We start from the raw sequence: 15,160 nt of genomic DNA, 5'->3' as shown, positions 1-15,160 counted from the left end.
TCAGTCTGCTCTTATAAAGAACAGAGGCTCTGTGTCCTCGCTGCTGTTCGGTCTTCACTTGGGAAAACTGTTTCCAACACATCACAGTAAATCATACCATAGAAAACCCATTTTTATTTATGTTCACTTTTAATTACATTTTAGGAATGAGTGCATATTCATGCGTGATGTGACAAAACCATGTACTGATAGGATAAATTATATGTGACTATTTTAGGCTATAATGTACAAAGCATAACCACTGTTCTCTGTACATGTACCTGTGTAAAATCTGAAAAAAAGTAGGCTTAAAAGTTGCTACAATAGTATATTCCTTTAAAACTAGGAAATATATTCATATTCAAAAGTTAATGCTCTTGCAAGACTACAAGACTTTAAAGCTATGAGCAGATTTATAGATGTAGTGTCACACCCTGCGTGAAACAACAGCCCAACAAGTACAATTACAAAGACCAGGCAGTCTCCTAGAAGTACATCAGACCTGCACGTTCTCTCTAAATCACATCACGTTTACAGGGAAATACCACTTTCTTTTATTTCCAATAGGTTGCTCTCATGGCCTGTGACAATGCAATCCAGCAATGGTTCTATCACACTTTTGCTCTGGGGAAGTTTTTAAAAATACATGTTTAAGTCGAGTCGATGCACCGAGCTTGTACACCTTGATATGCTGTCAGCAGTGTAACGAAAATGTATAGAGAGCAATCAGGGCCAGTGTTGTAAAAAGAGATTCCTGGGTATACACAGTCTGTGCAATGCCACACTGATAGGAGCGTGTGTATGCTTATAACAATAAGCCACACACAGAAAGAGCTCTGTTGGTTTTTGTTTCCATTTCTTTCTCTACATAGTTACACATCTGTGCGAAATCAAACATGGGGGGAGACACGGAAACACAGTAACACAACACAAATACATTCAGAACTGCCCTAAAGCAGGGAAGTAACAGATTTAAAAAGCTGAAAGTCGCCGTTTCTCCTTTAAACCAACTTTGCACGTTGCGACATTCAGTCTTTATTTTCTCATTGACTCATCCTTCTGGAAGAGTGTCGTCAGTGTCGCTGACACCGTGCCAGTCCGGCGAGCGTTTGCCTCTGATGAGCTCCATTTTCTATTCCTGGCTTTACCATGGAGACGTGGGAAAGCCCTGAGCACATTTGCAGCCGTTCCCAGTCGCAAACCCTTTACTATATAGACAATCGAACCAAAACCCAGCTCACCGATTGTGCCTTTTAATTCTGAATATACATCAAATTGAGTTTATGCCGCATTTTGGAATGAGCTGCCAGTTTCTGTCCTTTGCCATATAACTCACTGCCTCCTTAAAATGGAGGAGTTCACAGCGTTTAATGGCGTTATTCCACTGGCAAATTTGGATCGGGGTGCTTAAGAGTAAAGTACAAAGACAGATTTTCACTTGCTGACAGGGGCTACAACATTTGGATAGAGCGGGTCTGCTCACCGCGCATTTTGTACAAAGTCCTTTGCAGTACTGTGGTAACTCATGATGAGGCCAGTTTTTGCGTGACAAGTATAAGGGCATGCAAACAACACAGGAAGCTGCACGGCATGTCACTTGACCCCTTAAGACTGGATACAACACTTAATGCTAATACATGGTACCACTTCCCTATTCTTCCCCCGCCATCAATGCCCTTAACAGGAAACAGTCACTTCAATCATCTCCTCTGTATATAGATATGGAGAGTCAGATCCTCAGTCGGGGCCCAGGTACTCTACGTTCTCAGCTGCAGGAATGTGTCCGTTGGTGTGTGTCTTGAACGTGGGAGTGAAGTCCTGTTGGTAGTCGGGATTGTCCAAGCTGTGCTGAGGCTGGTACTTCTGTACGCCGTGCGCCAGGCTGTTGGACACGACGGGCGGAGGGATGGCGGGGGAAGGGACCCCGTTGAGGTACTCGGGTCCCGCCGTCCCGTTCTTATAGCAGTTCAGATACTCGGACTCCGTGTCGTCTGAGGAGATGGTGGCGAGGACGCAGCGGGGCGGCCTGGGGTGCTGGTAGATGGGATTCATCATATCCGAGACCCCGTTCTGGTTCATGTAGTCTGTAAAAAAAAAAGCAATTAACTGTAAACACTTAGTAACATTCACTTTAAAACTAAGATTACGATACGTGGGCCTTTCCAAGCATCACACATACACACACTACACCAACTAGCTAATGTTGTTGCGCAATCTTAACAAATGTAAACAATGAATACACATTCTATTTGTTTTACTATGAAGAATTAGTTGAGTGAGAAATGGAAATCAGAAATGTGAACTATGGCGCTATAATTTTTAAGATACCAGGGGTGATACCGCCTTTATCCACTAGGTGTCTCTCTTCCTCATTGAATCAAACAGAGGGAGCAGTGGTGGTTTGGTGAAACAATAACTCGGATGACAAACAAGCAGTCAAACATTAAACGCCAGCGAGGGAGAGGAGGAGGTGGTGAAGGTGAAGGACACTCGCCTGGAGCCGGCAGGAATGCGTCGTCTAAAAGTTTGTCTGTTGGGTCGGGGGCGTACCGAAGAACCAAGCTCCCGTCTCTGCTCGGGTAGCCATTCTGGGACAAAGAGAGAAGAGGATTGAAGGTGTTACACAAACCAACACACGGAGGAAGATTGCTTCATTCCAGATTATTTGAAAGGATTGATTATCTCTTACCAACATGCCATTTCTGCTGTGGCACGTTCCGATGCTACCATTGAGACTCTGCAAAACAGATAACAAAATGTGTGTTAATTTTTCATGATGACATCACAGCAAAGACAAGAGTTGGTGTACTGATGCGTTGCACAAAACAGGAGTTGGTCCTCTGTGCCCCATTTGAGTGTGTGTGTGTCTGCTTTTTTTTTTTAAGAGTCCCAGGGGACAACATGTTCCCTTTAAATCACCACGGTGATGTATTATTGTGTGAACCCGAGGAACCGTACCGCATGTCTGCATAGGAACAGACAGGGATCAACATAAACACGCGGCAAGCAAATTAGTTTTCATTCTTCCGGTGACGAGCTGTGTTGTTTCTGTCAGACTCCAGCGTCAAAACACAGCGGATGGCAAAGTCAAACCAAGAGCATAAAGAGAAGAAGCGGCAACTGTGGCAATGCAATTACTTTCAACAAGAAAAGGAAATTAACTAAGCTGAGAGAGAGAGAGAGAGGGAGAGAGAGAGAGAGAGAGGGGAACATCTGTAATCCTGGTTGGCACTGCAACAGTGATATTACAAAAACAGGTTTATTCTGCTATATATTTCTTTATTCTGCAAAGATTTAAAAAAAAGGTTAATCTGCCTGCAAAGGTAATCAAAGCTGAACGTTCATAAGACTTGTGGAGGCCGGCACCGATCCCAGGTAGGTGAGTCAGACCCACGCAACGGCCTTCACTGGATCTGAGGTCATGCTGGAGTAGATGGCTTCTCCTCATTTTCTAGTATCATCCATCAAAGGGCACCTGGGAGGAAACGTGGGCGAGGAGGATGATGATGATGGAGGCCGTATCGTTCAGGAAGAGGAGGAAATAGTCCCAGCGGTCCCCGTTAAACAGAACGAGGGCAAACGGGGTCAGTCGCGGGGGATCGGGGGACAATTAGACTCGGTTCAGGGTGATTCGTTGCAACTCTCCTCAAAGTTCTTCTTCACCCAGATTCAGTTTCACCCTGACGGCGAGAAAGAGTTGATGTCGAGCAAACAGACAGAACTGGCTGCTCGCTGCTGCTGCTGCTGCTGCTGCTGCTGGAAGGGAAACGCTAATTGCTTCCAACGAGCTAAAAATGAGTCGGCGCTCCCATCCAGACTCGCAGAGTAATGAATAATGCAGAATTCCCATTTCCCAAAACACGGGTAAAGTAGCGCAATTAAACTTTCAAACAGTAAGATCGATTTTGGTACGTTTGGAGCAGCTCTCTTTCTCTTTCTCTTTCTCTCTCTCTCTCTCTCTCTCTCTCTCTCTCTCTCTCTCTCTCTCTCTCTCTCTCTCTCTCTCTCTCTCTCTCTCTCTCTCTCTCTCTCTCTCTCTCTCTCTCTCTCTCTCTCTCTCTCTCTCTCTCTCTCTCTCTCTCTCTCTCTCTCTCTCTCTCTCTCTCTCCTCTCCCTCTGTGTGTTGAAGGTCACACAGGGGTCAGCGAGTCTGGTGTAGGTGCGGTACCTCCTCTGTTCGTTGAGTAATTAAAGTTCACGGAAACATGAAATCTTGCAGTCGTACCAGAAATAGACTGGTTTGTATCATTTCAACAGCTGGTGCAGTTTGTCTCTCTGCAGCCTGGACTGCCCCAAATCATTGCTCGGGTCGGGGGCCTTTTGTCGCAATATATAAATATACTACAAACTACAAACGTATATCAAACCCTATATGTTCCCTTTTATTAGTTTCGCTCTCGATTTGATCTCTGCAAACTTGGCTCACGCTGAGGTTTTCTTTGACTTCATTTGAGTTTTGTTTTTACGTACTTGGCTGAGCTTCTCAAACAGGGATTGATGTGATGTGACAGTTATACGTACGTTCAGCTATCATTTCTAAGTGTTGCACATCTTGTATGTCATAACAAAGTGACGGATTTCTTCATAAAACACGTAAAGTCTGAGGGGACGTAAAACATTTGGACCCCCGTGAATGATGCAGGGACATCTTGGACGGCTCTGTGTGTCGTCGCTCCATCTGATCATCGGCTGAGCACTTTAAACTGTAAACAACAGGCGAAAGCTGGAGGATTGCGTGATTTTGAGAGATACCATAGTGCCCCCTTCAGGTCACTTGATTGTTAATGTTATCGAGGTCGAATCTACAAAACAGAACCGTTACCATAGCAGCTATGACTTTTCCAATAGATGCTTTAAACATCGGAACACAATGCAAGATGAATTATTTCTTCAGTTCAGGCAGAATTTAAGGATCTCAGTGTGTGTGTGTGTGTGTGTCTGTGTGTCTGTGTGTAATGACTTGTAAAGTATCTGACCGTGGAGTGGATCAGCGGCGTGCATGACTTGCTCGGGCTGCTGAAGAAGCCGTGTTGGGGTACCAGGTACTCGTCTGCATCCACAGCGTCCTCCATGTCCTCTCCATTGATCAGGCTGCGGTAGAATCTGGTGTCTGTGGGACTCGGTAGGTGCATACGGTCGTCGCCCTGTGGTGGAAGGAAGAAGGTCACATTGATTCCCACAGTTCATCATCATCAAATCAAATGTTTAGTTAAAGAGATTAGAGCCTGCGTGAGCGAAATGATACCTGAATGACGAGATAACGGGAAGGGTCGCGTGCCATCTTGGTGAACTCGGCTATTAGCTCGCGGAAATGAGGCCGGCTCTCCGCATCGATCATCCAGCCTAATTGGATGGGGAAGATAACATAAAACCTGATTGTGCTCTGAGGGGAAATGAGCAGAAATAAGCAGGGAAAAGCAAAGATTAGAGCGCTTACATTTCACCATGATCATGTAGACGTCTATGGTACAGATTGGAGGCTGAGGCAGTCGCTCGCCTTTCTCCAGCACGCTGGCTATGTCACTAGCCGGGATACCGTCGTACGGTCTGGTCCCAAACGTCATCAGCTCCCAAACAGTCACACCTACGAAAAAGCACAGCATTCACTCTGTCATTCTGTGCTTCTTTCAAAGATATCACACACAAGTCTTTGGATAAACTGGGCCTGAGTACAGAAGTGGCTGGCTGGCAGGATGCGTCCCCGCGTCGGAGGAACTGAAAGAGGAAAAAAGCGTCAAGGAAGCTTTGCTGCCAGGGTCTGCTTGATGGTTTGGCCACATTGAGCAGAAGGCGAGATGGAACCCTGGGGGGGGAGGAGGGGGGAGAGCTGGGGGCTGGCCTGCAGAAGACGTGTGTTGACAGGCGTGCGTGCGTGCGTGTGTGCACGTGAACTCCTACGCTGCTGCAGTGTAGGCGTTTGCTACCTGTGTCCTAAAATCCAGGATGAGCCTCACTCATTTCACGTACTTAAATGATGAAAATACACCGCTTTTTGATCCAAAAACAACAGCGTATCGGATGTTTCCCAACATAAAAACTGACTGTCCTCTTTATTCCTCACTTTCTGGTAGAACGTTTTAATTTAGAGATGGAAAAAAATATATATATTTCTGTATTCAGGAGGAGCAGAAGTCCAGCTGTTTACCACATCTGCACTCACACTAGGTTTCACACACACACACACACACACACACACACACACACACACACACACACACACACACAGGGGGGGGTGAGAGCAGGACACATACAGTACACACAAGGTGAAGCTGAACATACCGTAGCTCCACACGTCGCTCTGGTGTGTGTATGTCCTGTTCAGGATCGACTCAAGAGCCATCCACTTTATCGGCACCTGAGGAACAAGAACGCTCCATTATATGAATATGGATTTTGACTTGTTTGCATTTTCAGTCCAGTTAACTCAAATTCATCTCCAAACCAACCTTTCCTCCATCGGCATGATACTCCTTCTCATCTGCATTGAGCAGCTTGGCCAGGCCGAAGTCGGTGATCTTGACATGTTGGGGAGTTTTCACCAAGACGTTCCTGGCTGCCAAGTCCCGGTGCACCAGGTGGCGCTCCTCCAGGTAGTTCATACCCTGATGTGGAACAAAGGATGAGTTGCAACTTAAAAAAAAAGGCGGAACTGAGCTCAAAGAGACAGAATCGGAAGCTGTTGCATGATCAGACACGAGCGCAGATCTAAAGGCCGTGAAAGACTTCACATCATCACATTATTTGTCAATCCACAGCACTTCTCAGTAATTACAGGGCGCACCGCAGCTTCTAGCAGTCGTAAAAAAACAAAATCAACTTGCTCTGCGGAATTCCCGACACGGAAAGTCTATTTGCTTAACTGTTAAGACCCTGGATGACTGAAACCCTGCATAGCAACAGGGCGCAGGGCTGTTATTTAACGTCAAAGATGATGAAACAGACACCAGACGACTTCAGCAGGGAACAAAGAGGCGACTCCATCTGCTGATCAGGCGTTGTGACTGTGCGTCTCTCTCACCTTGGCGATCTGCACACACCAGTTGAGCAGGTACTGAGAGCCGATGTTGTCTTTGTTCTCCTTGACGTAGTCCAGCAAGCAGCCATAAGGCATCAGTTGGGTGACCAGCTGCACGGTGGATGTCAGGCAGATGCCCAGCAGACGACACACGTGCGGGTGATCTACGCTGGCCATCACGTAAGCCTCCTGTGGTACGAGAGTAAAAGGGAGGAAGGTTTACGGTTAGGTTGGAACGCCACAAGCTTTATGAGTTTATCATGACAGGTTCAGTGCAGCGCCACCAGGTCGGTTACAGAGGACTGATTCATACATGAGATAAGGCTTTTCGTGTGTGGCAGCAAATTGCGGCAAATCCAGACATTCTACATGCAAAATGTTGTGACCGCTGAGTTCAAATTGAAGGAAACAATCCAGGAAAAAAAGCTATTTTGGACTAAATTCAAAAGGCCTTGGATAGCCAATACGAATAGATGCAAATAGACCAAAATAATTCACAGGAAAAAAGGGAATTTGGATTTAAAAGATTGAAAGATATAATGTAACAATGTAATCAAAGTTTTAAAGTCAAAGTGGTTGTTGCAGCGCCACCATCAGTCAGATCCTAACCTCTGTTAACCTGCGGCTACAACTCTCAGACACCAAAGATTATAATACACCCGCTTACTTGCACGCTGGTCTAATAAATGGACTTTTATACGTAAAATACTTTCACCATGATTCAGTGAGTAACCAGTTCGCTGCTGGGAGCTCAGTAATCTTTTCCCCCCTCCTTTAAAAGTGAACTTGCTTCCTCGGAGCCACAGTGTCGGGAGGAAGTTGTGCGTCCACTACAGCTTCCAGATGTAGAATGACTGAGCACCACGGCCGCAAAACCCATTTGGATCCGAGCTGCACATTCAGCCATTTTACAGAGCTGCTTTCTCACTGTGGCTGCAGGGCCGCATTCCTTTCCACAACACCTCAGCCTTGGATTACACACAGACGCCCACACACTCACACACACATCACTTTAATGAATTAATCCCGTTTCCTGCCGCCCCCTGAGAGGGACACTGCATAGATACACCACACATTCTCCATTAGGAGGAAAATAAGCACTCATTAGTTTCAAATAAGGTGTGTGTATCTGTGTATGTGAGTGTGTGAGTGTGAGTGTGAGTGTGAGTGTGAGTGTGAGTGTGAGAGTGTGTGAGTGTGTGTGTGTGTGTGTGTGTGTGTGTGTGTGTGTGTGTGTGTGTGTGTGTGTGTGTGTGTGTGTGTGTGTGTGTGTGTGTGTGTGCGTGCGTGCGTGCGTGCGCGTGTGTGTATGTGCTATGAATTAGAGGAAACATTACACTTTAAATAAACATCTGGTTGGCAGCAACTGTCGCTCACTGTGCAAAACAGAGTGAGGCTTCTACTGGTTCTAACATCTGGATTTCCATTTTATTAACCTTTGTCCTGCAAAACATCTACTTTAACCCTCTATTAGCATACTTCATTAGAAACAGTAGTTTAGTCAAGAAGTGTGAACTAAAACTAACTAACTCTGTATGCTTCTAGGGCAGGGTCACCTTAGGTCAACCCCAATGTACAGTATACATGGAAGGAAATCTGGAAACGGAAATCCATTTTCACCCCCAAAGTGAAAACATGAACAAAGCAGTGCCTCATGTAAATCTTCATCACTCCTCTCTCTGCTCCATCCTCATCCTCATTTCTTTTCCGGTTTAACCTGCTTCCCGACAGGAAATTAAGCAACCCAACCAATCAGTGTCTTGGTGTATGCGACCTACGCAGGACCAGCTGCTTTAACTCTAAACTAACCTGTACCACAGCCAATCCAACAAATAAAAACAAGTCACGTACATCGCAGATTTCTTTGTTTGCTTTGGGTGACGTGGCCTCCCTCAAAACCTTGATGGCCACAGGGATCTTCACGTCCTCTCCCTCTGGAACCCACAGGCCCTGCAGGGGACACACAGATGTTATTCCATAATGCTGATATTAGCACTAAATCTCTTACAGTACAGCAAATATAACTGCTGACCCAAATATGCACACACACAAAAAATGTGTATTATAAATGCTGATAAGTATGTGCATCCATATGCGCGTACTGAGTAGGGAACGTGCACACACACACACACACACACACACACACACACACACACACACACACACACACACACACACACACACACAGAGAAAGAGAGCTTGGACTCAGTGATGCATGATCTACTGAGTTAAAAATGTGACTTTTAATTGAAAAATTGACAACAGATGTAAATGTGGATGAGGTAAAACACTGATGGGTGTTGGTTACATAGGCTTGGCATGTTCAGTGGTCCTGAGCTAAGACACTGCAGTGGAAATTTGAGAAAGGAGGCATTTCTGAGATGCGAACCTGAGACGTGTTCTCACCTTGTAGACTGTGCCGAAAGCTCCGGAGCCCAGAACTTTAATTTTCTTAAATTCGGGTTCCTTCAGGATTCGTAGCAGAGCCTGGTTGGGAGCTTCCCCACTTGGTGTCAAAGGTTCAACCAACTGGAAAAAGGACATCAGTGTCTTAAATGCGGTCTCCGTCTTCTATCACACACTCTATAATAGATAACATTCAATACAAACGATGCAATGCGTGCCCCCCCTGATGAATGAATGATGTCACCCATGGAAATTAAGTTAAAATTTCCATTTCTGTGAAGTACCCCCGTCCAAAATTAGACTGCTCTCGAGGTTTTGATGTCTCCCTATAAACTCACGGTGACTCATCTCACCTCCTTCTCTTGAAGAAGTCTGCGCATTGTCCTCTTCCTCTTGATGTGGCGGCGGCGTAATAACACAAACACAGACAGACCAGCGATGAGCACGGCGAGCAGGCCGCCAACAACACCAGCCGCAATCATGGAAAGACCAGAGTGGCTGGTGGGAAGGACAGGTGGGGACAAATTTAGGAAGGCAGACGAGAAATAGAGCGCAGACTGTGCGTGGATCCACTCAACAAGGAAAGATGATATTAAAGTGTGTATGAGCGTCATTTACACACCTTTTACTTTGGCAGCCACGCAGACCATGTCCAATACATCTGCACACAAACCAAAGCAAAGAATCTGATGTAATTACGCCGTTAGTGCACATCCACACAAACACAATCAAACACGACAACAAACCACAGTCAGTGCACCGAAGCTGTGATGAAGCAATAAGGAAAACGCTTTTCTCTCAGCCGCCATCAAAAAACAATCACACGTCTGCGTGTTCCAACTAATTTGATTTTTCTCCCCGTGCACAAGAGCTCCAGGTTGTAATTGCACAATGGAGGAGACGCCTGTTTTAAACTTTGTAGTAGTTCTTCAAGTCTGCAAAATAGAACATCACACAAACAATGCAGAAAGGATGGAAGCATCAATAGCTGTGATGGATCAATAATGTAATTCTGGAACACCAAAGCAGTTTTGTCCTTCAAAAACAGAAAGTCAGTTATTTACATCTTTGAATCCAGCAGCGTTTTTCCTCCATATTCATCACAAATGCAGCTACATCTTCTTCTGCCTGGCTGAATGTCTGTGAACCATCCAGTGAGCATTACTGCTTTTAGTCAAAGTTTCTATATGTCCTTCCAACATATATTAATTTGCATGTGGGCAAAATCATGTAAAAATATAAGCATGATCCTTTTAATAATCTTATCTTCACCTCTCTGAAACTATCCAACTATCTCATTATTAATCTCATCGCCGAGCGCCTGACTTTGATATCTGTCGTTTGCGGGCAGAAAAATCAGCACTGAAGTCGGCGTGCCAAAAGTAAAGAGACGCTAAAAGCACAACCGACAGCTCCGGCTTGAGATACGACAGTAAAATGATGGGAAGGGAAATATTTGCCGTGTGTTAAAAATCACTCTCACACTCTGGCTCTCACCCTTGGGTGCAGTTTACATGGCATAGCTGGCACACTCTGTTGCTGTCGGCATATTTCCACACCACGGTGTCGTCCTCGCTCGGCACGTCTTGGGGACAGCGAGACACGCAGAACAGTCCATCCTGGTAGTTGGCACATTTAGTGCAGTTACCATTTCCCTGAAAGTAAGAGAGAGAAAAAAGAGGCTTGTCATGTTTACAGCTCAAGATCAGCAGTATATAGTATTCTAGAGCAATGTCTCATAATAATGATTCATCAATGTCAACGTCTAAGTCTGTGGACAAATGTAGATCTAATGCATTTGTGGTATTTCTGTCTCATCCCTCCGTCTCAAACTCTGTGCTTCTACTTTGTTCTGGTGATGCAACAATAATACAATCATTTCCAACAAACCTAAAAGAAAGAACATGAATTTGCACCCTTAAATCCGCTGTGAGGATTATTGGTGTATAAAATGCAAGATGTCTGGCGGCTGCACAGCAGTGGGCCCTTTGATGTGACTGTCAGTGAGGGAAATTGGCAGTACAGACGCTTTGACAAAAAAAGGACTTCCTGCTGCGTGATTGTTCATTTATGGTGTAAAAGATATTGAATCCAGACTGAATGCCTTGTTCTTGATCTTTGATTCTGAGGGATTAATACCGAGACCGATATGCGTGTCGTACACATCTGAAAGCTTCGGGGTGTGTGTGTGGAGATGGTTCACGTACGGGCGCGTTGCAGGTTGCCGTTCCATTCAGAGGCTGACACTCGGGGTGACACTCCACGCACGTTTGATTCACCACCGCCTCCCGCGGCTCCCTGTAAAAAAAACAATAACAAACTTGACTGACTGGCTGCATAATTCATTTCATCTCAAACCTCGACATGTGGAGTGGCATTCTTGATCCCGTCTTTTTGAGGCCAGGAGTTAAATATTAAGCGCGGCCACATTCAATGTTTGACGGAAATCGGCAAAGATAAACAGACATAGACTGGATCTCTCCCTTTGTTACTTCTCTTGTTATGTTTGCCTTAAATCTGCTTGAGATTCCACTTCAAAATACCTTGCGTCTCCATAACAAACCCATTATCTCATCTAATAGATCCTGAACTTCTAAATCCGGAAGTATGTAAGAAAACAGACGATGGAAGGAGTTAACTGTCGAGCTCACTGATCTGATCTCCCGACTGTTTATTTGTCTTAAATAAGGAACGCTGCATTTCAGAGTTGAAAGGTCACAGAGGCCCAGATTCCTCCCTCACCCCTCCAGGATGTTGCAGGAGTCAACGCAGCTCCTGCCACGGCTGAAGTCTCGGCAGGAGAAGCAAAAGTCTGCGCCGGAGCCCCAGCAGCCATCTTTGGTGCACTTTCTGTCACAAGTGTGGTTCCGTTGACCTGAGGAACAATCACAAAAATTGTGAAACCTCAACTTAAATAACAGACTTTGAATATTATATTTTACACGACAAATGAATCGATTTTGTGGCTTTACTGCATGTGGCTGCGTCTGCGTTGTCCTCTATCTTGGCGGTTTGACTGTCTAATTTGAAGAGCCCCTTCCAGTGGCGTTTCTTGGTGTAGCACAGGTTGGGGTTCTTCATAATGATCACGTCTCCGTCGCTGATTTCTTTGAGCGAGCGCAGGCCCAAGTGGCTGATGCCCAGCTGGTAGATCGCCACACTGCGGCTTCCACTAAGGTAGCGAAAGGGAAGAGGAGACAAAAACACAGAATTCCCGTGAACAACACTTCAGCTTAAAAGGAAACAGAGGGCGTCTTGAATGGGAACGTACCGCTTGGTCCTTCCGCGAATGATCTCCAGGTTCTCGAAAGGACTGAGGGAGTCCATGGTGTCCGGCCATGTTTGAATCAACAAGAATCCTGAAGCAACAAGTGGCATGTTAACGGCATCGTCGGAAACTAACACGGACATTTTGTGTGTTCTGCATTCTTCAGGTCTTACCAGAAATTTCCTTCACCGTCTTAAAGATATTGAGCAGCGCAGGATCCATCTTGGGAGTTTTGGTAAAGTTATCCCTAAAAATATGTCATAAAGAACAACGATACAGGTTATCATGACAAACACAGGATCTGTCATAGGTCATCGCTGTGCCAGATGAGTGTAAACGTACCCGTGAATCGACGTGTGGATGATGGCGATGTTCCCATTTATGTTGGTGCAGTTTTTAAATGAATCGATGTTGGTGGCGTTGATGGACAAAGTGTTGGACAGGTTTCCCACTCCAAGTCCGTCACAGACTGCAAGCAAAAGGAAAATACCTATTAGCTTATGAGCGTGTTGCAATTCTTGGGGGGGGGGGACGCATCTTAACCTTGTTCTTAGTCTAAGTGAAGCAGCAGATTAAATGTGTGTGTGTGTGTGTGTGACTGTAAAGTGAAGAACATTCTGTACATTCAGGTTGTACCGGGCCGAGCCACCTACCTTTTGGACACAGTCCATTGCACTCGGCGCACTTCCTTACTCCTCCCTCGTCTTTCTCGTACATGTTGCCGCTGCACAGCCGCACACACGCGTGATCCGTCACAATATAGTTATCTGGAACGATTGCAAAACCGAGACTTACTTTAGAGAAAACACTTTAGAGACTTTAGAGTGCATTTTGATTCTTGCACTCTGGGTCATTTCAATCAAACTTTACGTCACTTATGTGTGTGTTGGCTTATATATTTTAATAAAAACTGGTTTTGAGGTTGTGCCCGCAGTAGGACGTTACAGACAGAGTTATGTATTGGTGCAGGGCGGCGTAAGTTAAACACAGAGAGCAGAGTTGTTGCATTAGCACGTCCTGGAACTCAATCATTTTCTTTTCCTTGTTTACACGGTTTATAATTAAACTGAGAGAAACTGGAACCGCTCAATGTCTAACAACCCCAGCGCACAACCTGGAGCTTGTTTGGCACTCACGCAAAGCTCACAGTTATGCGTCACTTTCAGGTGGAAAAGCATAAGCGACAGTTACAGGGTGTGCTTTTACAGACGGGAATATATTCACTGATACCCCTGACTTCCTGGTAGGAACGTAAATTCCGTCCTAATCTTGGCATAAATCCACGAAACAGCTGTTTTTCCGGGTGTTGTTCTTACGCGGGCAGGTCTTGACACACGTGGCCCCGAAGCTGTACTTCCCATGTGGGTTGGCGACCAGTTGGTGCAGGTTGGGGTCGTAGATCCAGATGCCCGGGCAGGAGTCCTTACACGTGCCAGCATCCCGGACAGCCCGACAAGCCTGTAGTACAAACAACAGTCATCTACTGCGGCGGGACCATAACAGAGCCCCACGCTAACGATAACACAGCATTCCAGCCTTGGTTCAGTCCTCTAAAGCTAACGCGGAGGGAGAGAGGAGGCCGCCGGACGCTGCCAGATTTAATCAGGAGTTATATGTCTCACTGGCACTGAAACCAATAACAATCCTCCTGATCAGAAAACAGATGCCGCGGTCCGACAGCGTTGTTTAGTTTGAGATATCTCATAAAGATGAAATGGAGAAATATGAAGCATTCGGCGCGTTTGTGTTGTTTCGGCCTTCGTCTCCTCCATCGTCTCATTAATCCTGCCTTTCTCTCACCAGACAGTCGGTGGGCCTCGGTCCCGTGCAGCCGGCAGCACAGTGCTCGTTACAGCAGTCACTGGGTGAAGGTCCCTTACATCTCTTGGAGCACTGCTGCGCACAGTTCAGCTTGGTGACTGGAGACGAGGAACAAGAGCACATTAGTGTAACGAATTCTGATTATAAGCCCAAATCTGGAAACCACAGCACAGATGTGTGTGTGTGTGTGTATGTGTGTGTGTGTGTGTGTGTGTGTGTGTGTGTGTGTGTTTGTTTGTGTGTGAGGTTACGCAGTGAAAATGATAGAGCCGGGTCATTTCAAGTGAATGCAAAGTGATTATTCGTTATATTGTAACTTACACGTCTGGCAGTTTTGAGGACCAGAAGCCCAACAGGAAGCATTGAAACAACTGGAGTCACATTTTTTACCTGCAAAAAAACCCAGTTAACATAAGATAAAGTGAACTTTTGAAGTTCTTGTTTGTCTTCTGCCGGGTATAAAGGAGTAATTGCTCACAGACTGGGTTGTTGTTAGGCTGTGGGACCTCCATCTTGGGTTTGCTCTCCCCGTTCACGATATCGAACCACTGTATTGTCTCCACGTTGCATAACTGGTTGGCCCAGAACTTCACTCCTCCTTTGAGAATTTCTATAAATAAGACAAAAGCCACTGTGAATCCACATGAAAAACAGAAAACATACAACGGCAA

The 15,160-nt window shown here is 45.6% G+C and overlaps 1 protein-coding gene across 1 annotated transcript in view; it reads right to left on the bottom strand.

The window, feature by feature from the left end:
• Nucleotides 1–98: 98 nt before the first annotated feature.
• egfra (epidermal growth factor receptor a (erythroblastic leukemia viral (v-erb-b) oncogene homolog, avian)) overlaps nucleotides 99–15,160 on the bottom strand; it is a 32,248-nt gene continuing 17,186 nt past the window's right edge. The window contains exons 4-28 of the mRNA XM_076144579.1: nucleotides 14,968–15,099; nucleotides 14,811–14,879; nucleotides 14,469–14,587; nucleotides 13,985–14,126; nucleotides 13,322–13,435; nucleotides 13,011–13,137; nucleotides 12,842–12,915; nucleotides 12,672–12,759; nucleotides 12,373–12,572; nucleotides 12,143–12,275; nucleotides 11,608–11,698; nucleotides 10,898–11,055; nucleotides 10,023–10,061; nucleotides 9,754–9,898; nucleotides 9,401–9,523; nucleotides 8,846–8,944; nucleotides 6,998–7,183; nucleotides 6,426–6,581; nucleotides 6,259–6,334; nucleotides 5,417–5,563; nucleotides 5,225–5,322; nucleotides 4,956–5,123; nucleotides 2,669–2,716; nucleotides 2,474–2,567; nucleotides 99–2,063 (exon numbers count right to left, since the gene is read on the bottom strand). Coding sequence (XP_076000694.1) covers nucleotides 1,717–2,063; nucleotides 2,474–2,567; nucleotides 2,669–2,716; nucleotides 4,956–5,123; nucleotides 5,225–5,322; nucleotides 5,417–5,563; nucleotides 6,259–6,334; nucleotides 6,426–6,581; nucleotides 6,998–7,183; nucleotides 8,846–8,944; nucleotides 9,401–9,523; nucleotides 9,754–9,898; nucleotides 10,023–10,061; nucleotides 10,898–11,055; nucleotides 11,608–11,698; nucleotides 12,143–12,275; nucleotides 12,373–12,572; nucleotides 12,672–12,759; nucleotides 12,842–12,915; nucleotides 13,011–13,137; nucleotides 13,322–13,435; nucleotides 13,985–14,126; nucleotides 14,469–14,587; nucleotides 14,811–14,879; nucleotides 14,968–15,099 — 3,173 coding nt within the window. The 3' untranslated portion in view covers nucleotides 99–1,716. The remainder of the gene's footprint in view (nucleotides 2,064–2,473; nucleotides 2,568–2,668; nucleotides 2,717–4,955; nucleotides 5,124–5,224; nucleotides 5,323–5,416; nucleotides 5,564–6,258; nucleotides 6,335–6,425; nucleotides 6,582–6,997; nucleotides 7,184–8,845; nucleotides 8,945–9,400; nucleotides 9,524–9,753; nucleotides 9,899–10,022; nucleotides 10,062–10,897; nucleotides 11,056–11,607; nucleotides 11,699–12,142; nucleotides 12,276–12,372; nucleotides 12,573–12,671; nucleotides 12,760–12,841; nucleotides 12,916–13,010; nucleotides 13,138–13,321; nucleotides 13,436–13,984; nucleotides 14,127–14,468; nucleotides 14,588–14,810; nucleotides 14,880–14,967; nucleotides 15,100–15,160) is intronic.

This window comes from Genypterus blacodes, unplaced genomic scaffold, assembly GCF_046128005.1.
Source record: "Genypterus blacodes isolate CSIRO-AG114 ecotype Tasmania unplaced genomic scaffold, CSIRO-AGI_Gbla_v1 ptg000029l_1, whole genome shotgun sequence".
NCBI classification, from domain to species: Eukaryota; Metazoa; Chordata; class Actinopteri; order Ophidiiformes; family Ophidiidae; genus Genypterus; species Genypterus blacodes.
The sequence above is the reverse complement of the archived record's forward strand: the minus strand, read 5'-3'. Positions and strand labels throughout refer to the sequence as shown.